Below are 15,722 nucleotides of genomic sequence, written 5' to 3' on the forward strand. Positions count from 1 at the left end.
CCCGGGAGTCAAGCTGCTGGCCGCACCCAAACCCGCCCCTCCCGCTCAGGACATTTCAATAATGAAAGCGCTAGGTGCTGGAGTCTCAAAAATCAGTAAAACTTTATTCGCTTCCATTCTTTCGCCATTAACAGAAAACTGGAGAAAGCAAAAATGTTTTGTGTTTACAAAGATAAATGGCCTCTTTACCCAGAGAAGATCAAAACCTCAAATGACAACGGGGAAGATAAAAGCGCCCTCCCCCACATCCCCTGAGCTGACCCTTGTCATCTTAGACAAAGCTTTCAGTCCACTGGCCAGGGACCCTGCATGTGGCCAATTCAAGATGAGGGCCAAGAAATCAGACCAATCCGTTCCCGTGATAAAAAGTTGAACAGAAGCTACACCAAGGGTCAAGTGCCTGCATGTTACAGGACACAGGAACCAGGCGGCTACTTATAAAAAAAACAAGATTCATTTCAGGCACAATTTTTTTATTTTTTTGTTTGTTTTGTTTTAAATCAGTAAAAGAAACTGGGTCCTAGAAGCTGCAGTGATCTAAGCAGCAGCAAGTTTGTGCATTCGTCGTTTAAATACGTTTAAATTATCACACTGCTGGCACACCTCATTTGCATGAAATTCTGCACCATACATACTAATTGCGGTAAATTTACCCCCCACCCCATCCCAGGGGAAAAAAAAAAAAAACTACTTTGGAAGATAATTTTCATTGAAATCTACCCAAAATTCGTTTCAGTGGACTGTGACAAGATTATAAATGATATGAAAAATAACATTTGAACATTTGGCCATCAACTTAAGAAAATCGTTTGCCTATACAAATTTTTAAATTTTTTTAATATAGTCTACCCTCATATGGTCCTCAGAATTAAAGCATAATGAACAGGAAAGAAAAGGAAAAGAATGCAACTGAGTGCTAAGGCAGGACATCTTGCCAGAAGTAATGAAGGTAGAATATATGCTACATATCAAGTGCAGAATTTCATACAGCCAACAAGGTAACAGTCTATATTTTTCACTTACACGGGCGAAGTGGATTTTGCAATTACCAGTTGCGTTAAATGCACCAAATAAAGCTCCTAAAATTGATACTACAAGGCGCCACCTTAAGTTTTCCAGGCTGCAACTGTGCATAATTTTAAAATGGTTTTCTTAAATTTATTTATTTTTTTTAAACATAACATGAGGAAGGTGTTAAAACTGGTGTAATAGCTCAATAGAATAAGTATTCCAGATTTTGGGGAGGGATGAAGAGGGAGATATTCAGAACCCTTCACCAGAATCCCCCCAACTTGATCATCGTGGATTAATGATGTGCTTTGTGGATGTGGTTAGTCAATGACACCAGCCTGACGGATCTTTCTTTCTACACCAAATCCCTGTGAAAAAATAAAATTGCAGTTAATGACCTGAGGGTATGACAATCACAGCACAGCCACAATTCCAAAGTGAACTTCAAAAGCATTACTTTTAACCATCTTAACCACTACCAGTTTTTTCCCAGAGGAAATCTTACATAGTAAGCCCTCCTTATTACCTACAACTATGTTCAAAGTATCAGGAAAACAAAGAAATGTGCTTCTTACTGGTAAGCAACCATTATGTTGGGGACTGAACCAACACGTAGGGAAGGAGTCCTAACTAGTTATAAGCAATACTAATGCTCCATAAGCGCTCTGAGATATGCTAAAATAGGACCTCAAATATTATACTGGTCTGTCACATCACAACCTTCCCTCCCCCAAAACCTTGTATACCCTCCTCATACCATTGAGTTATCTGGTCCCCTTGGCTGACGAAGAACCATTAGGCGAGGAGCACTGGCATCATCCAGAGTGATGTTCTTCAAGCGATTGACCAACCTATCAGGTCGTGGAGCTGCAACAGCCTTGGGGCCCTCGCTGTAACCAAGTCAAGAAGTGAGAAGCAGCAACACATGGTGGGAAGAAACAAGTACTTACAGAGGAGTGCATTTTCCACCTAACTACCCAAGTGACTCAGTTTTAATGAGGGGGACTCTTGCCTCATTTAACTAGCTAGCTAGCAAGACAGGACAGACAAGTTTGTTTATGTTTTTATTCCCAACTCAAGGTTTATTCCTGCATAGGAGCTGGAAGAATCATTTGGGTGACGGTCATCCCTAGACTGGTCTGCATCCAGAAAGACCAGTTTCACAGACACATAAAACAAGGTAGTGGATGTGAAAAACCTTAGAAGAGTTATATATAAAGAAATATTTCCAGAGACTCCCAGCTTCTAGCATGGTAACAATGTTATTAAAAAAAAAACAAAAAAAAAAACACACAATAAAAACCTCACACAAAAAAACAAAAAAAACAGAGCCAGAACTGCTAATCTATAAAATTAGACTTTTAAGCACCATATAACCCAGAAATGGCTTAATGGAAAAACAAACAAACAAAAAAACCCATACAAAAAAAAGCTAAGCAGAATCCTTTAAGAACAAGGACTACATCATCATTTTACTTTTATTTCCTATATATTTTATTGATTTTTTACAGAGAGGAAGGGAGAGGGATAGAGCGTTAGAAACATCAATCAATTGCCTCCTGCACACTCCCTATTGGGGATGTGCCCGCAACCAAGGTACATGCCCTTGACTGGAATCGAACCTGGGACCCTTCAGTCTGCAGGCCGACGCTCTATCCACTAAGCCAAACCGGTTAGGGCATACATCATAATTTTATATTAAGATCTATTATATAGCAAGTGCCTAATTAATATTCTACTGGGCCAGATTTCTGAAACTAAAAAGTTTACACAATGAAGACTAGAGGTAAAAGATACAAAGTACCAAGAAATAACAAAGTGAAAGTAGAGAATTAAGAAAAGCAGAGATAGAAAAGTGAAGAAATGTGATAATGCAGAGATTGCAAGTTGTCCAGGGAGATTGTTAATCCAACAACAAAAACTCACCAGACTCGCCAAACATTACAAGCGCTGCACTTGCCAGTGCGCTGATTAAGAATCACTGAGAATTCCACCTCATCTCCAGCCTGTAGCTCAATGCCATCCTGAACTTCTTTCACATGGAAAAAGAGCTTCTTGCTATCCCCTACTTCATAGTTAATGAAACCAAACTGAAATTTAAAAACAAAAATACGTATCACAGGGGTAGAGCGCCTCACTTTGAATGAAGCACAATGTGTGACCCTAACAAGAAGGGGTTTACAAAACATGGTATCAATACTGATGCTCCAGTTCAGCTGCCTGTGCTAGAACATAACAGCATTATAAGTCAGCAAAACTTGCCAGGGCAGAAATACATACTTGAAATCACCGCCATGACTATTATAGCCTGGCTAAAACAAGTAGAAAGGCTGCCCTGTGCCTTCATATATTATATGAGCTAAATTTTTGAATAATGTAAGATCTTTAGTAAGCTGTTACATAAACATATGCATTGTATTATAAAAAACAGCCATACAAAATACTTTATTTACAATACTGATATTTAAAAATGTCCTGGACTCAGAGGGATTTTCTTGAGATCTCAGTGCCAGGAATAAATTTGTTTGCCCTAAAGCTTATTTTATGAACACTTCTACACATGGTTTCTTTCCTTGTATGGCTTACAAAAGAATCTTTGACCTTTAAATCTTTCTATTCTGAAAATCTCACTCTAAGTTTATTTTCCCCATCATGTAATGTTAGTTATCAAAATCACCAATTTCCCCCTATTCATGTAGTTTTCTTCATGTTTATATAGGTTAGCTCAAATTATTGAAAAAAGGGTAAAGTAGAATTTAAAACCAGATGAATGGTGATAGAATCTCCCTTGGCTGAAAGAATTTCAAGGTTTGGTTACTATTTGGTTACCAACTCATAACGGGATCAATTTCAGATCCAGAAATACCGCCACTTACCTGATCTTTCACACACTCCACAGTGGCCCTACGCAGAGGTGTGATGTTGTAAGCCATAGTCTGTGCATTTTGGCCCAGGACACACAATTGGAATTTGACACTCTCCCCTTTCTGCAGGCAATCCCCTTTGTTGGCCATTCCAACTATGCCAAATGGATAGACCTCACCTTTCATATCCCCTGTAGGGAGAAAAAGGTACAAAGACTAAAAGCTAATATTTCACAACAGCCCTCTGCTGATGATCCTAATAAATTTATAAAGGTTATGAAAAATACTTTTTTGCCCCTGAGATATTCTACTTTAAAAGCTTCAATGAAATCGTAAATACTACAATGAAAACAAGGACCTGTAGCTCATACCTTAATAGCTAGTGAACAGTTTTAAATGACATTTATGAAATTAAAAATAATACTATCACTTAGAATCTCATCACCTAAATGTCTGAGCATTTTAAGCACTATGGGTTGTTGATATGATCCCCTGGATTATCTTCTTCTCAAGGTCACGTATGAGCCAACCGAAGTATTTCTGACCCATACTCAACTAGGTATTAAACAATAAGCCAGGTACATGCAAAAACAATGTTAATAAATTTCTTTGCCATTCTACCTCCTTTCTTTGTTCTAATTTTGACACCCTCAAATCAACAGGCACCTTTTTCCTAAATCAGGGGTCAGCACACTTTTTCTAGAGTGCCGTCCTGTACACCAAAAGGTTGCGGGTTCATTCCCCGTCAGGGCAGCACAGACATAGGTTGCAGGTTCAACCCCAGTCTGGGCACAATAGATGTTTCTGACATTGATGTTTCTCTCTCACTCCTCCCTGCCTTCCTCTCTCTAAAATCAATAAAGAGTATAACCTCGGGTAACGATTAAAGAATAAAAGAGCTAGATGTAAATATTTTAGGCTTATAGATCATTCTATAAGCCACAACTACTCAACTTTGCTGTTGTAGTCAGAAAGCTACCAAAGACAATACAAGGATGGGCAGAGGTAGTTTTACAATTGTTTGTAGAGAAAATAATACAATAAACTGTGTCTCACACATTCATGACTGTAAACCTCCTTTTGTCCACCTTGTATGTAAACGAGTTGTCAGCTGTGTTTCAAAAAAAAACTTAAAAGAAACAAACAAACCACAGCCCCAGGTGGTTTGGCTCAGAGGATAGAGCGTCAGCCTGAGGACTGGAGGGTCCTGGGTTCGATCCCCAGTAGGGGGCGTGCAGGAGGCAGCTGATTAATGATTCGCTCTCATCAATGTTTCTATCTCTCCTCCCTTCCTCTCTGAAATCAGTAAAAATATATTTAAACAAACCAACAAACCACTATTATTTGCTGAGGTCTACCCTAGAGTAAAATGTTGGTTGAAGGTCATGGATAAAAACCAGGCCAAAGAGTTCAGCTGCTTATCAATTCACCTCAATGGTGAATCTACTGAACCAAGAAAGGTGGAGAAAAGGAGAAAAAAAATGCAGGTGGAAGTGGAAGCTTCAGAACTGCAATTCCATTTAACCATTTTCTTGATTTTACAGTCGAAAACCTTGAGGAGATACTTCCAATATCAAGTCATGCAGAAGGTTTAGACAGTTGGTCGGATATAGTGGTATTAACAGTAACTACCAAATATTAAAAACTTATATGGACTCATATTTAATCTTATTCTATTCTGAAGTTGAAGATACTATCCTCATCTAAAGATGAAGAAACTGAGCTAGGGAAGATTTAAGTAATTTGTCCAAAGATATACAGCTAGAAGTGGAAGAGATGGTGTTCAGATCTAGGTCTCCCTGACTCCAAAGCTCATGGTCTTATCTTACATCAAGTTACAGATGTATTCCTAAATAAGGAAAGAACTGTTCTCACCATTAAGTGGGAAAATGTGACCTGTCTAGTTTCAGAAAATTCTAGGCTTAGAGATTTCAGAAAAGTTTTCTTTTCCACAAAACCCTTGCTTTGGACTATATCCTATACCATTGTTGAAGAATAAGTGTATTGAGGGGTTGGGAATGCAAAAGGTAGTAAAAGGGGCATTTAGAGAGGAAGAAGGGTGATTTGATATTATCTCACGAGTTAGTTGCCTATGTCCCTAAGGCCCATTTCGGGGTATGATGTCATCGTGGCATTAGTTTAAAAGATTGGTTTGCTATAAAATGAACTCATATTTGGAGGTGTGTGCAGTGGGGCACTGTTCTATGTAAAACACAAATTCCTAAGAACCTCATGAGGTAAAGGAACATGTTATGAAGCTTCATTTCTCTCTCAGATGACCTACTCTTCCCCAGTTTATGTTCTCTCTGACTCATAGACAACTAAGATTTCCTGTTTGTGAGCCAGGCTATCATCTTTGGTTGGAATTTCAAACCCTCTCATCAACCCAATTATTTTGGTAATTTTGCTAAACTAATTATCCACTGTTCCCTACTATCATTTCTATTGCAAACTTATTTTACACACAAAGTGGATCTTCTTGGGTGGTAACTGTTAGTGGTGAGGTGTGGCATCAGAATTCAGGGAGCTACTAAAGATGGGGAGAAAAAAGCAGAAAGTGGAAAATACAGGGAGCCTTGGGGTTTAGAGACAAGTAGTTGGTAAAATTCCCATGGAACCCTAAATATTAAGGAATAGGTATCGTGAACTTTCACAGGAAGCAAACATTTTTATGTAATTGAATGATTAGAAAAATGTGTTAATACTGATGTAAATAACCAGTGAATAAGAGAAAAACTATGAAGTTGTACTAAATCAAGTCAATTGTGAATATTTGCTTATCACAGACAATAAATGCATTTTTTTTAAGTGTGAGATTCTGTTCTTAGTCCATTTCAATATAGTTCAGTTAGTTGCATATGCATCAGTGATATGTTCATACAGTAGTCATTTGTTCACTACGTAAACCCAGGCTGATCTCATTTCCAGGGATATGAAAATAAAAGCCAAGCATGGTAGGAAAGTCACTTTTCTTAGTTCAGTTTTTAAGGAATTTGGAAACAACTGCAACCCAAACCATCATATTTTTAAATCTTCCACGGTAAGGCAAACTGCAATCTGATAGAGATGCTCTTACCTTCCTCCATGATCTCAATCATTCCTTGGTACTCAGTCTGTGTTGGATCAACACTTCTCAAGGGACGAATGACTTTACCAGAGTAGATGGTAGGATCTGCTTCTTCAGTAATACCATTCACTACAAAACAGAAGCGTGTATACCTCATTCTACAATTTTATTTATACTCTAGCTCACAGGAAAGAGAGCAAAAATCATCAGAACAAATGTTAACAGAAGACTGGTTGCCCTAGCCAGGTGGTTCAGTTGGTTGGAGCATCTCACCAAAAAGTTGTGAGCTGGATCCCAGTCAGGGCACATAACCAGGTTTCTCGTTTGATCCCTGGTTGGGGTGCAGGTGGGAGGCAACCAATTGATTTTTCTTTTTCACATTGACTTTTCTCTCTCTCCCCCTCCCCTTTCTCTAAGATTAAAAAAAAAAAAAAAGATTGGTTGCCAGCTATTTATTTCTAAACTACCATTAAAATAAAGTTAATTTGTTTAAGGAACTAACAAACATACATATTTAAAACATGTCTTGCTCTCTCACCTTTTCCAGATGACCAAATGTCACTTTTTGTGTGAGGCCTTCCCTGGTCTCTAAAATGGCAACCCCAATACTCACATACATTCCTGATTTATTTTATATTAACAATATGTATTACTATCTTTCTAAACATACTACATACAGTATTTTACTCATCTCCGTTTGCTTGTAATAGAGAATATAAATATAAATCACAAAGATCAGGAATTGCTGATTTATTCACTGTTCTCTCCCTCTCCCCTGGTACCCAAAACATAGCATGCACTTAATATTTATCGAACGGAAATGAACATCCTTGGCTGTCATTTCTCTAGGTCTAAACAAGAGGAAGTATTATTTGGGGAGTTTAGATAAAAGTCAAAAGTTAACTGCAGGCCTTTAAAAAATTAGAGATGCTAAATAGCAATGATTTTCTTAAGTTTCCATTATTTTTCACATTGACTCATCCTTCTTCAAAACGGTCTTCTAGAGGAAAGCACCTCTCCTCAACTCTGGGAAGATTTATATCTTGGGGTTATTTTTAAAAGAGATATTGAATGGCAAATAAAGAAAATAATCTAAAATATCTAGAACGGTGGTTCTCAAACTTCAGTGTACATCAGAATCACCCTGAAGGAATTATTAAAACAGACTGCCCATCTCCAGGGTTTCAGAAGGTTAGGGTGGGGTCAGAGAACCTGTATTTCTAAAAAGTGGCCAGGGGATACTGCTGGATCTGGGGATCACAGCTGGAGAACCACTGATCTAGAAAAATTGAATTTTTTGCTCCCTCTCCCACTGATTATCCCTCCTCTCTCAACCAAAACATAGACTGAATAAATTACCCGAGTGTGTTTTGTTGACTTTTTCTGCACTGACTTTGTTGCCTTTGCCTTTGGACAAGCTGTACTCGACCATGTCCCCCAGTTCCAGGCTATCGACATCACCAGAGAACTCACTGAAGGGGGAAAAAGAAATGATATTTGAATAAGCAATAATCACAAGCAACAGTAACAAGCAGCCTTTCTTTCTTTTATAACAACATTCATGGTGTGCCTACCTATACTGCTTTAAGCACATTATATGAACTGACTCATTTAATCCTCATAAACAACCTGTGAGAAGGTACCATTACCCCCAGCTTCAAGATAATGAAACTAAGATACCAGGAGATAAATTTCATAGATAGTAAGTGGTTCTAAGAGCCCATGCTCTTAACCACTATTCAATCTTATAACATCAAAATCATACGTACAACTCTCTGGTAGCAACATATAGAAGAGTATTCTTTCACTGAACCAGAAAGTCTCCTATCCAATGTTCAAAACATGTACAAACCTTTCTACATCTTTTGGCCACATGTTCTCTCCACAAAAGGAGATGATTAACTTTTCACTAATATAAAAATTGCAATTAAAAAATATGTAACTGGCCGAGACCGGTTTGGCTCAGTGGATAGAGCGTCGGCCTGTGGACTGAAAGGTCCCGGGTTCGATTCCGGTCAAGGGCATGTACCTTGGTTGCGGACACATCCCCAGTGGGGGTGTGCAGGAGGCAGCTGATTGATGTTTCTCTCTCATCGATGTTTTTAACTCTCTATCCCTCTCCCTTCCTCTCTGTAAAAAAATCAATAAAATATATTTTTTAAAAATGTAACTGCACAATACTAAATGTTTTTGACTCTAAAATCAAAGAATGAATAGTAAGCTGTAAATTCCTAAAAAGGCATTTCTTACCTGTAATGGAAAAAGATTTCCTTATCATGATTGGCTGTTTCAATAAATCCAAAATTATCCTTCAGAGTTGCCACATAACCCAAGAGCCTCTTGGAGTTAGAATTTCGACCTAAAAGTCGCACACAGGTTGCAATCTGCTGTCCAGGCCTCTGTTTGTCACTAATACTAAACTCAACCTGTGAAAAATAAGGATGCTCATTAATACCACGTCATTTCCACACCAAGCTCTTAACTTAGACTATGCTTTCCACTCCAAATATCCTTTGTAAATAAATTCTTAATTTCTCTGAAAGAGGACTATCAGAAAACCAGACATACTAAGTAAGAGAAAAATGAAAGCAATATACAATCATTGGTGTGAATTCACTTTGCTGTTTCAGTGGCTGTCTTAACTTTCTTACCAATATTAATTTTATCTAAGCTAACTGATTTAGGCATATCTTATCTAATGTTTACATATTGGCTCCGTAAAGAGTTTACGGAGCTTGCTAGACCCTGTTCTAACTGAATAAACTGCTCTTAAATAGGAAGAGGTTCATATAGTAAACTTGTAAGCACATAAAATTTTACTAATACACCATCTATTTGTGAAATTCCTACTATAACAACTATTTTACAGAATTAATAATTAAGATGACAGCCCTCAATGCTCCCTCTCTAAAATAAGCAGGATTATCTTACCTTATCCCCTATTTGAGGAGAAGTAGATCCGTCCACATCCTTGGCTTGAAAAGCAATAGTCAATTTCACCCCACAATCATCATAAGCAATAATACCATCCTCAGCCTCCTAAAGAAGATAGAATACAATGAAAAGAATGAAGAACAAAAAAGCAATATAAAAACAGTTATAGTTCTTATAGACCCTTGAGCCAATGAACTGGCACAGCTGTAAAAATGTCCTAATCCAGGATTCTAACAATAATCGATTTTTCAGATGAATAAAAGGCAGTCTTGCCTTAATCCAGAATTGATTCAATTTGCTGTAATTGGGTCCTTTAGTCTTAAGAAGCTAATTTTTGCTGTTGAGGGAAACCTTATTGAAAATTTAGCCCTAACTGGTTTGGCTCAGTGGATAGAGCGTCGGCCTGAGGACTGAAGGGTCTTGGGTTCGATTCCAGTCAAGGGCATGTACCTTGGTTGCAAGCACATCCCCTGTGGGAGGTGTGCAGGAGGCAGCTGATCAATGTTTCTAACTCTCTATCCCTCTCCCTTTCTCTCTGTAAAAAATCAATAAAATATATTTAAAAAAAAATGAAAATTTATTACATGCCCATTCCATACTATTCATAGCTAATCAGAAATCAAACTGGGCATGTATTTTTCAATCAGGTGGAAATTCTGTAGGACAGGAAGACTTTTTTATCACCTATTTTGAATATTCCAAAGTACTCACAGTGTTTTGTATATAATGTTAATCAATATATTTGCCAACGCATGAGAATTTGCAGTTCAGAGTATTTGATATTCAAACAAGTGATTAAGCTATGACATGCCAATGTTTTCAAAGTAACACTTAAATCACTGTCAAATACCAGAAGTGATGCTAAGGATCTGACTCTGGTTAAGTGAAGAGTGATGTCATGTTGTTCAGGGAATTCAGGTCTGACTCCAATGGCATGGACTCTTTTGCCAGTTATCCAATGTCACAATCTCAGCATTCATTTTTTTCTCTCTCTCTACCCATTAACCTCAATATCCAGTCAACATCTGACACGACAGTATATACCAAGTCTATTAACTAGAGATAAGATGATCCCTGCTCTAATGTACCTTCTTTTGTCGGCAACCATGCTGTCTCTAGTTCCGAGAACTACCTAAACTATTAAATAATTTCCTATTCAGCCTCTTCCATCTTTTGTCTTTCTCCACCCCCATCTAGGGTTCATACTAATGCCAGTATCTTCCTGAACTGCACACCCGATGTCACTTTCCAACAGAAAACTTATTCTGAGTACAGAACAAGGTCTAAATTCCTTAGAGTAGCAATCAACACATTCTTAATCTATCTGTATCCTGATCTTTTCATCCTTATTTCTCTGACTCACCCCGAAAAAGAAAAAGTACCCATCTTCCTGTCAAACTACTTGGTGCTTTCTAAAGAAATCCTTAATATTTCTCCCCTGTATCTCTATCGTAATGCATGTCCTTTCCTCATTTATTTCCACCTATTAAATGTCAATGCTATAGTGAAAACACCCGATTCTGCTAGTTTAGAATTTCACCAGAGTGAAATTGACCTTTTACAGAAACATTTTATATTCTATATGAATTGTTTCCATAAAAGCCTCAATTGTATTTACTTGACAGCAGATTCAGTGGACTTTTCAATAAATGAAGCTCAAATGTGTGAAGTGCATCTACCTAAATTTGAAAGTTTTAAACTGCTTGGAAGAATGTACTGTCATTCTAGCAGGGGTCATTTTAGGACATTTGGCAGTATCTAGAACCATACTGGCCTCTAGTGAGTAGAGGATAGAGATGCTACTAAACATCCCACAATGCACAGAACAGCCCCACACCCACAAAGAATTATCCAGCCCCAAATGTCCATAATGCCGAGATTAAAAAACATTGCTCTAATTTAGTTAATAAAACAGGGAATTCTAAAAGATAATATCCCATTATTGTGTGGATAGTGTTTGCCTTTAAGCAGAAAAGGAATAAAGAGCTACAAAAATTATCGATGAATGTAAGACTTACCTTTTCCTTGCCTTTATTTGGGCTAGTGGTTTTAGGATTGGAAAAAGTGGCTTCTTTTTCTACAGTGCCCAGAAAACGATGATCTGAATGGGAATGGAATGAAACCGTGCCCTTGGGAAGTTTTTTAATCCTAATAGCATGATTTCTTTGGGCAGAGAGCATATCCTACAAGTAATAAAGAAAAATAACTTAAACTGGAAAAGGAAGCATAAAAAACAAAACCACTCTTACTTTTCTCAAAAACTACTCACAGGAACCACAGTAAACTCTACTTCATCTGCAATATGGAGCTGGTTCCCATCCAGAATCTCACTATAGTGGAAGAACATACGAGCATCACGATCCACACACTTGATGAAACCAAAACCATCTCTCATGGCCGCAATTACACCCTGAAACACAAATAATAGTTTCACTGGCTGTGAAGCTTTCAAAACAACATTTAAGCATGCAAACATAATCAAGTTAAATTAGGAATTCTTTGACCCAAATTCTGTATCCACATTGTAATTTTTCCTTTCATCTTTTTTCATTTTAAGAGTATGTTTATTAAAGCTGGGGACAGTGAAGCAAGGAAGGGCAAAGTATAGAGGCAGCAACAGGAGAGAGTTAAGCAGGGCTGCTTGGCTGAGAAGTCAGAGAAAAGGGGGCCTTGGAGACAGCTTCAGGGGGGACGAGCTGCCGCTGTCCATTGTTCCCCTGATTGAAAGTCTCGTGGGGTCCCTTAGAGTTTAGGAGATGTACACCTGTGAGGGGAGGTGAGGGGAAAGAAAAAGGTATGGGTGTCCTAGGAAGGAGAGCATGCAGTAATTTTTCCATTTACATACAAACTCACTGCTTTCAGTGAAGTAAACCAATTTCTAAGCAACTGAGACCCACCAGATGCTACACTGCTTGGCCAACATGCACTAGAAAAAGTTGGATTTCAATGTAAATATATGCAACACAATGTACTCCATTTAATTCTCAATTCTGTGAACTTAGTAGATTATGTTTTTGCAAGATACGATAGTCAAGGCTGAGAGAGGTTAAGCAATTTGTCCAAAGCACACAGCTAATAAGTGGCAGACAAGATTACAAACAAGGTCCAAACTTAATGACAATATGATTTCCAGAGATATAAAAAAATCTATAGGCCGATACTTCAAATACTTCAACAGTCAACTAAAGGTAATGCTCTGATCTATACCTCAAAATTTTTATGTGAGTTTAGGCACAGGAAGGACTTAAGGTTTAGGTCTGAAGACTAAGATAAAGAAAATCCTTTCCTCACTAAATTATCAGCTCTATGAGGGCATTATATCCAGAGTAGAGGGCACTTGGCAGGTCCTCAAATGTTCAATGAAGCACAATTATTGACATTTAATCCTTGCTAAATCCTAATGGTAGCCAAGTTACTCAACGATGAACTCATGCCATAAAGCAAAAACAGATCCTGCCTGAGAAATGGTTTTTTTAAATCATGCATTTAAATCTCCAGATTTTTTTTATTGTTTAAAGTATTACATATAGTAGTACATATATCTCCTTTTTTTCTCCCCATTGACCTTCCCCCAGCCTCCCCTACCCCATCGCATGCCCTCATCCCCCGCCCCCAGTGTCTTGTGTCCAGTGGTGTGCTTATATGCATGCATACAAGTCCTTTGATCTTTTCCCCCCGCCTCCCCCAACACTTCCCAGCCATCCCGCTGTAATTTGACAGTCTGTTCGATGCTTTACTGCCTCTGTATCTATTTGTTCATCAGGTTATAATGTTCTTTATTTTCCATAAATGAGTGAGATCATGTGGTATTTTTCTTTCATTGCCTAGCTTATTTCACTTAACATAATGCTCTCCAGATCCATCCTAAATCTCCAGATTTTTAGTTAGAGATATACTGTAGCTGTTATGACCCGAAACAGAACTAAATGTAAATTACATTAGGGAAAGTTAATTCATGAAAACTGAGCTTGTAAAAAATAATTCTGGTATATGTCACTCCTAAACATATACCCACTAAAAGAATTCACAAAGTCCAGATGTAAAAACAAAAGAAACAAACTTCTCTATTTTTAATCTAATGTTTACTAAACATCTTACAAAAACAGTTTGGGGAAATCTGCTTTCTCAAATCTTCTCAGTCTTCATATTTAAGGGCCAGTTAATCACTGACTTCTCAAAAGACCTTGAAAATCATCCTGTCCAAATTTCCATTCTAAAACTTTCCCACATCTTTACAAGGTTAAGTAGCAGAGCTAGATGTCAAACCCAGACTGACTTGCACTGTTATTAATTACCTTAACAAGGCAACAGCCCAATATCGTCATTCACTTAAATAATTTTTAATACAGTATTACAAACTTGAATATAACACCACTCCACCTTTATACCGGATACTTACAACAGCCAACACTTACCATTTCTCTGGCTTCATTAGTGAACTGAAATGTATTTGATAGAACTTCTATGTTGGTTGCTCGTTCCAATTTGTCACGTCGATCTGTTGAAATATTAAACCTAACATGGTCGCCTTCCAACAGGGTCACCTTGGATTTTGTATCTTTGTCTCCAAAGGGAAGTTCTTTAGGAATCACAAAGTTAACTTTAATGCGTCCTGGCAATGGGTCATTCTGATGAGAAGGAAAAACTATTTTTAGCTGGAGATTTCCCATCCTTCCTAGTTCTAAGTCAAACAAGAAGAACACAGCAAACCCATGTTATTTATAATAGCTCCCTAAAGGGAAAAAAGGGGTCGACAACATAAGTCCACTTTGAAAGTTTTGTGTTCTAAGGTAACATAATAAAACCATGAAATCACAACACTACACAGAAGTTTTAAGGAAAACTGTTTTAGTTTTTTGTTTTACATTTCCTTAGCACTATCGCCGCTCCCCCCCCCCCGCCCCCCCCCCCGCCCCAACTCACTCTCGGGTCTCATCTCTTTGCCCCCACGAAAGAAACAAAACAAACTGGCAGTGGGTGACATAGTTGTGGAAACAATTGTGCACCCAAATTGTCGTTTTCCATTTTAACAAGCATTGCTTTTGTTCCTTTTTCCTTATGGCTCAGTATAACAACAAAACAAAATTAAAAAACTGCACTCATGGATAAATCAATCAATAGCTTCTCATTTAGCTTAATTATATATATATCAAGAAATATTTCATTGCTCTAATACCACATAATTACATTAATCAAATGGAATAAAAATTCTGTTACTGATGAGGCAAAGAAGACTCTCCAGAAAAAGACCATTTACCTGGTTTTTACTGGTAACTTTTGGGATAACTTTGGTTACAGTTCCTTCAAAATGTTCAAAACTGATATCTTCAAAAATGACTGTTCCTTGAGGCAATAGTCTGACATCTGTTGCAACTTCTTTACCCTAAATCAAAAGGGGGTGGGAGGGGCATGTCATTTTAAATGTTTCCTAAAAATGTAATTCATTACTGATCTTACAAAGCCAAATAAAATTAGTTAACTATCTTACATTTCTGTCCTTGATTGTGAATTCCACGTCATCTCCAGGCTGTAAGGCTTCTAAGTCACCCTTAAATTCACTATAGTGAAAGAATATCTCTTTTACAACATCACCTCTTTCAATAAAGCCAAACGCCTCCTGAAGCCAAACAAAAAATAACAAACATTATATACTGTTAAGCGTGTGTATTTATGATTACAATTAACAATCAATAAACCTTTTCATAAAATTATACCGCTATGAAACAATATATTTGGTAAAGTCCAATACTATCAATTAAATGGCCCATTTTAAAAAACATAATGAATTAGTAACCAAAGAATTTTGATATTATTAAGGTTAACAGTAAAATATTTTCAACGAGAAG

At 37.5% G+C, this 15,722-nt stretch overlaps 1 protein-coding gene across 4 annotated transcripts in view; it reads right to left on the reverse strand.

Annotated features, from left to right (window-relative positions):
- Positions 1–78: 78 nt before the first annotated feature.
- CSDE1 (cold shock domain containing E1) overlaps positions 79–15,722 on the reverse strand; it is a 34,563-nt gene continuing 18,919 nt past the window's right edge. For 3 of the 4 annotated variants that reach the window (XM_008147198.3, XM_008147197.3, XM_054711388.1), the window contains 13 exons: positions 15,365–15,493; positions 15,134–15,259; positions 14,292–14,504; positions 12,146–12,286; positions 11,895–12,059; positions 9,874–9,981; positions 9,193–9,368; positions 8,302–8,414; positions 6,952–7,071; positions 3,888–4,066; positions 2,938–3,101; positions 1,769–1,901; positions 79–1,379 (listed from right to left, as the gene is read on the reverse strand). In XM_008147198.3, the coding sequence (XP_008145420.2) occupies positions 1,332–1,379; positions 1,769–1,901; positions 2,938–3,101; positions 3,888–4,066; positions 6,952–7,071; positions 8,302–8,414; positions 9,193–9,368; positions 9,874–9,981; positions 11,895–12,059; positions 12,146–12,286; positions 14,292–14,504; positions 15,134–15,259; positions 15,365–15,493 (1,815 nt within the window). In that variant the 3' untranslated portion in view covers positions 79–1,331. Of the gene's footprint in view, positions 1,380–1,768; positions 1,902–2,937; positions 3,102–3,887; positions 4,067–6,951; positions 7,072–8,301; positions 8,415–9,192; positions 9,369–9,873; positions 9,982–11,894; positions 12,060–12,145; positions 12,287–14,291; positions 14,505–15,133; positions 15,260–15,364; positions 15,494–15,722 lie in introns of those variants that run through there. The other variant, XM_054711389.1, reaches the window with a different exon arrangement.

This window comes from Eptesicus fuscus, chromosome 22 (assembly GCF_027574615.1).
Source record: "Eptesicus fuscus isolate TK198812 chromosome 22, DD_ASM_mEF_20220401, whole genome shotgun sequence".
Classification (NCBI taxonomy): domain Eukaryota; kingdom Metazoa; phylum Chordata; class Mammalia; order Chiroptera; family Vespertilionidae; genus Eptesicus; species Eptesicus fuscus.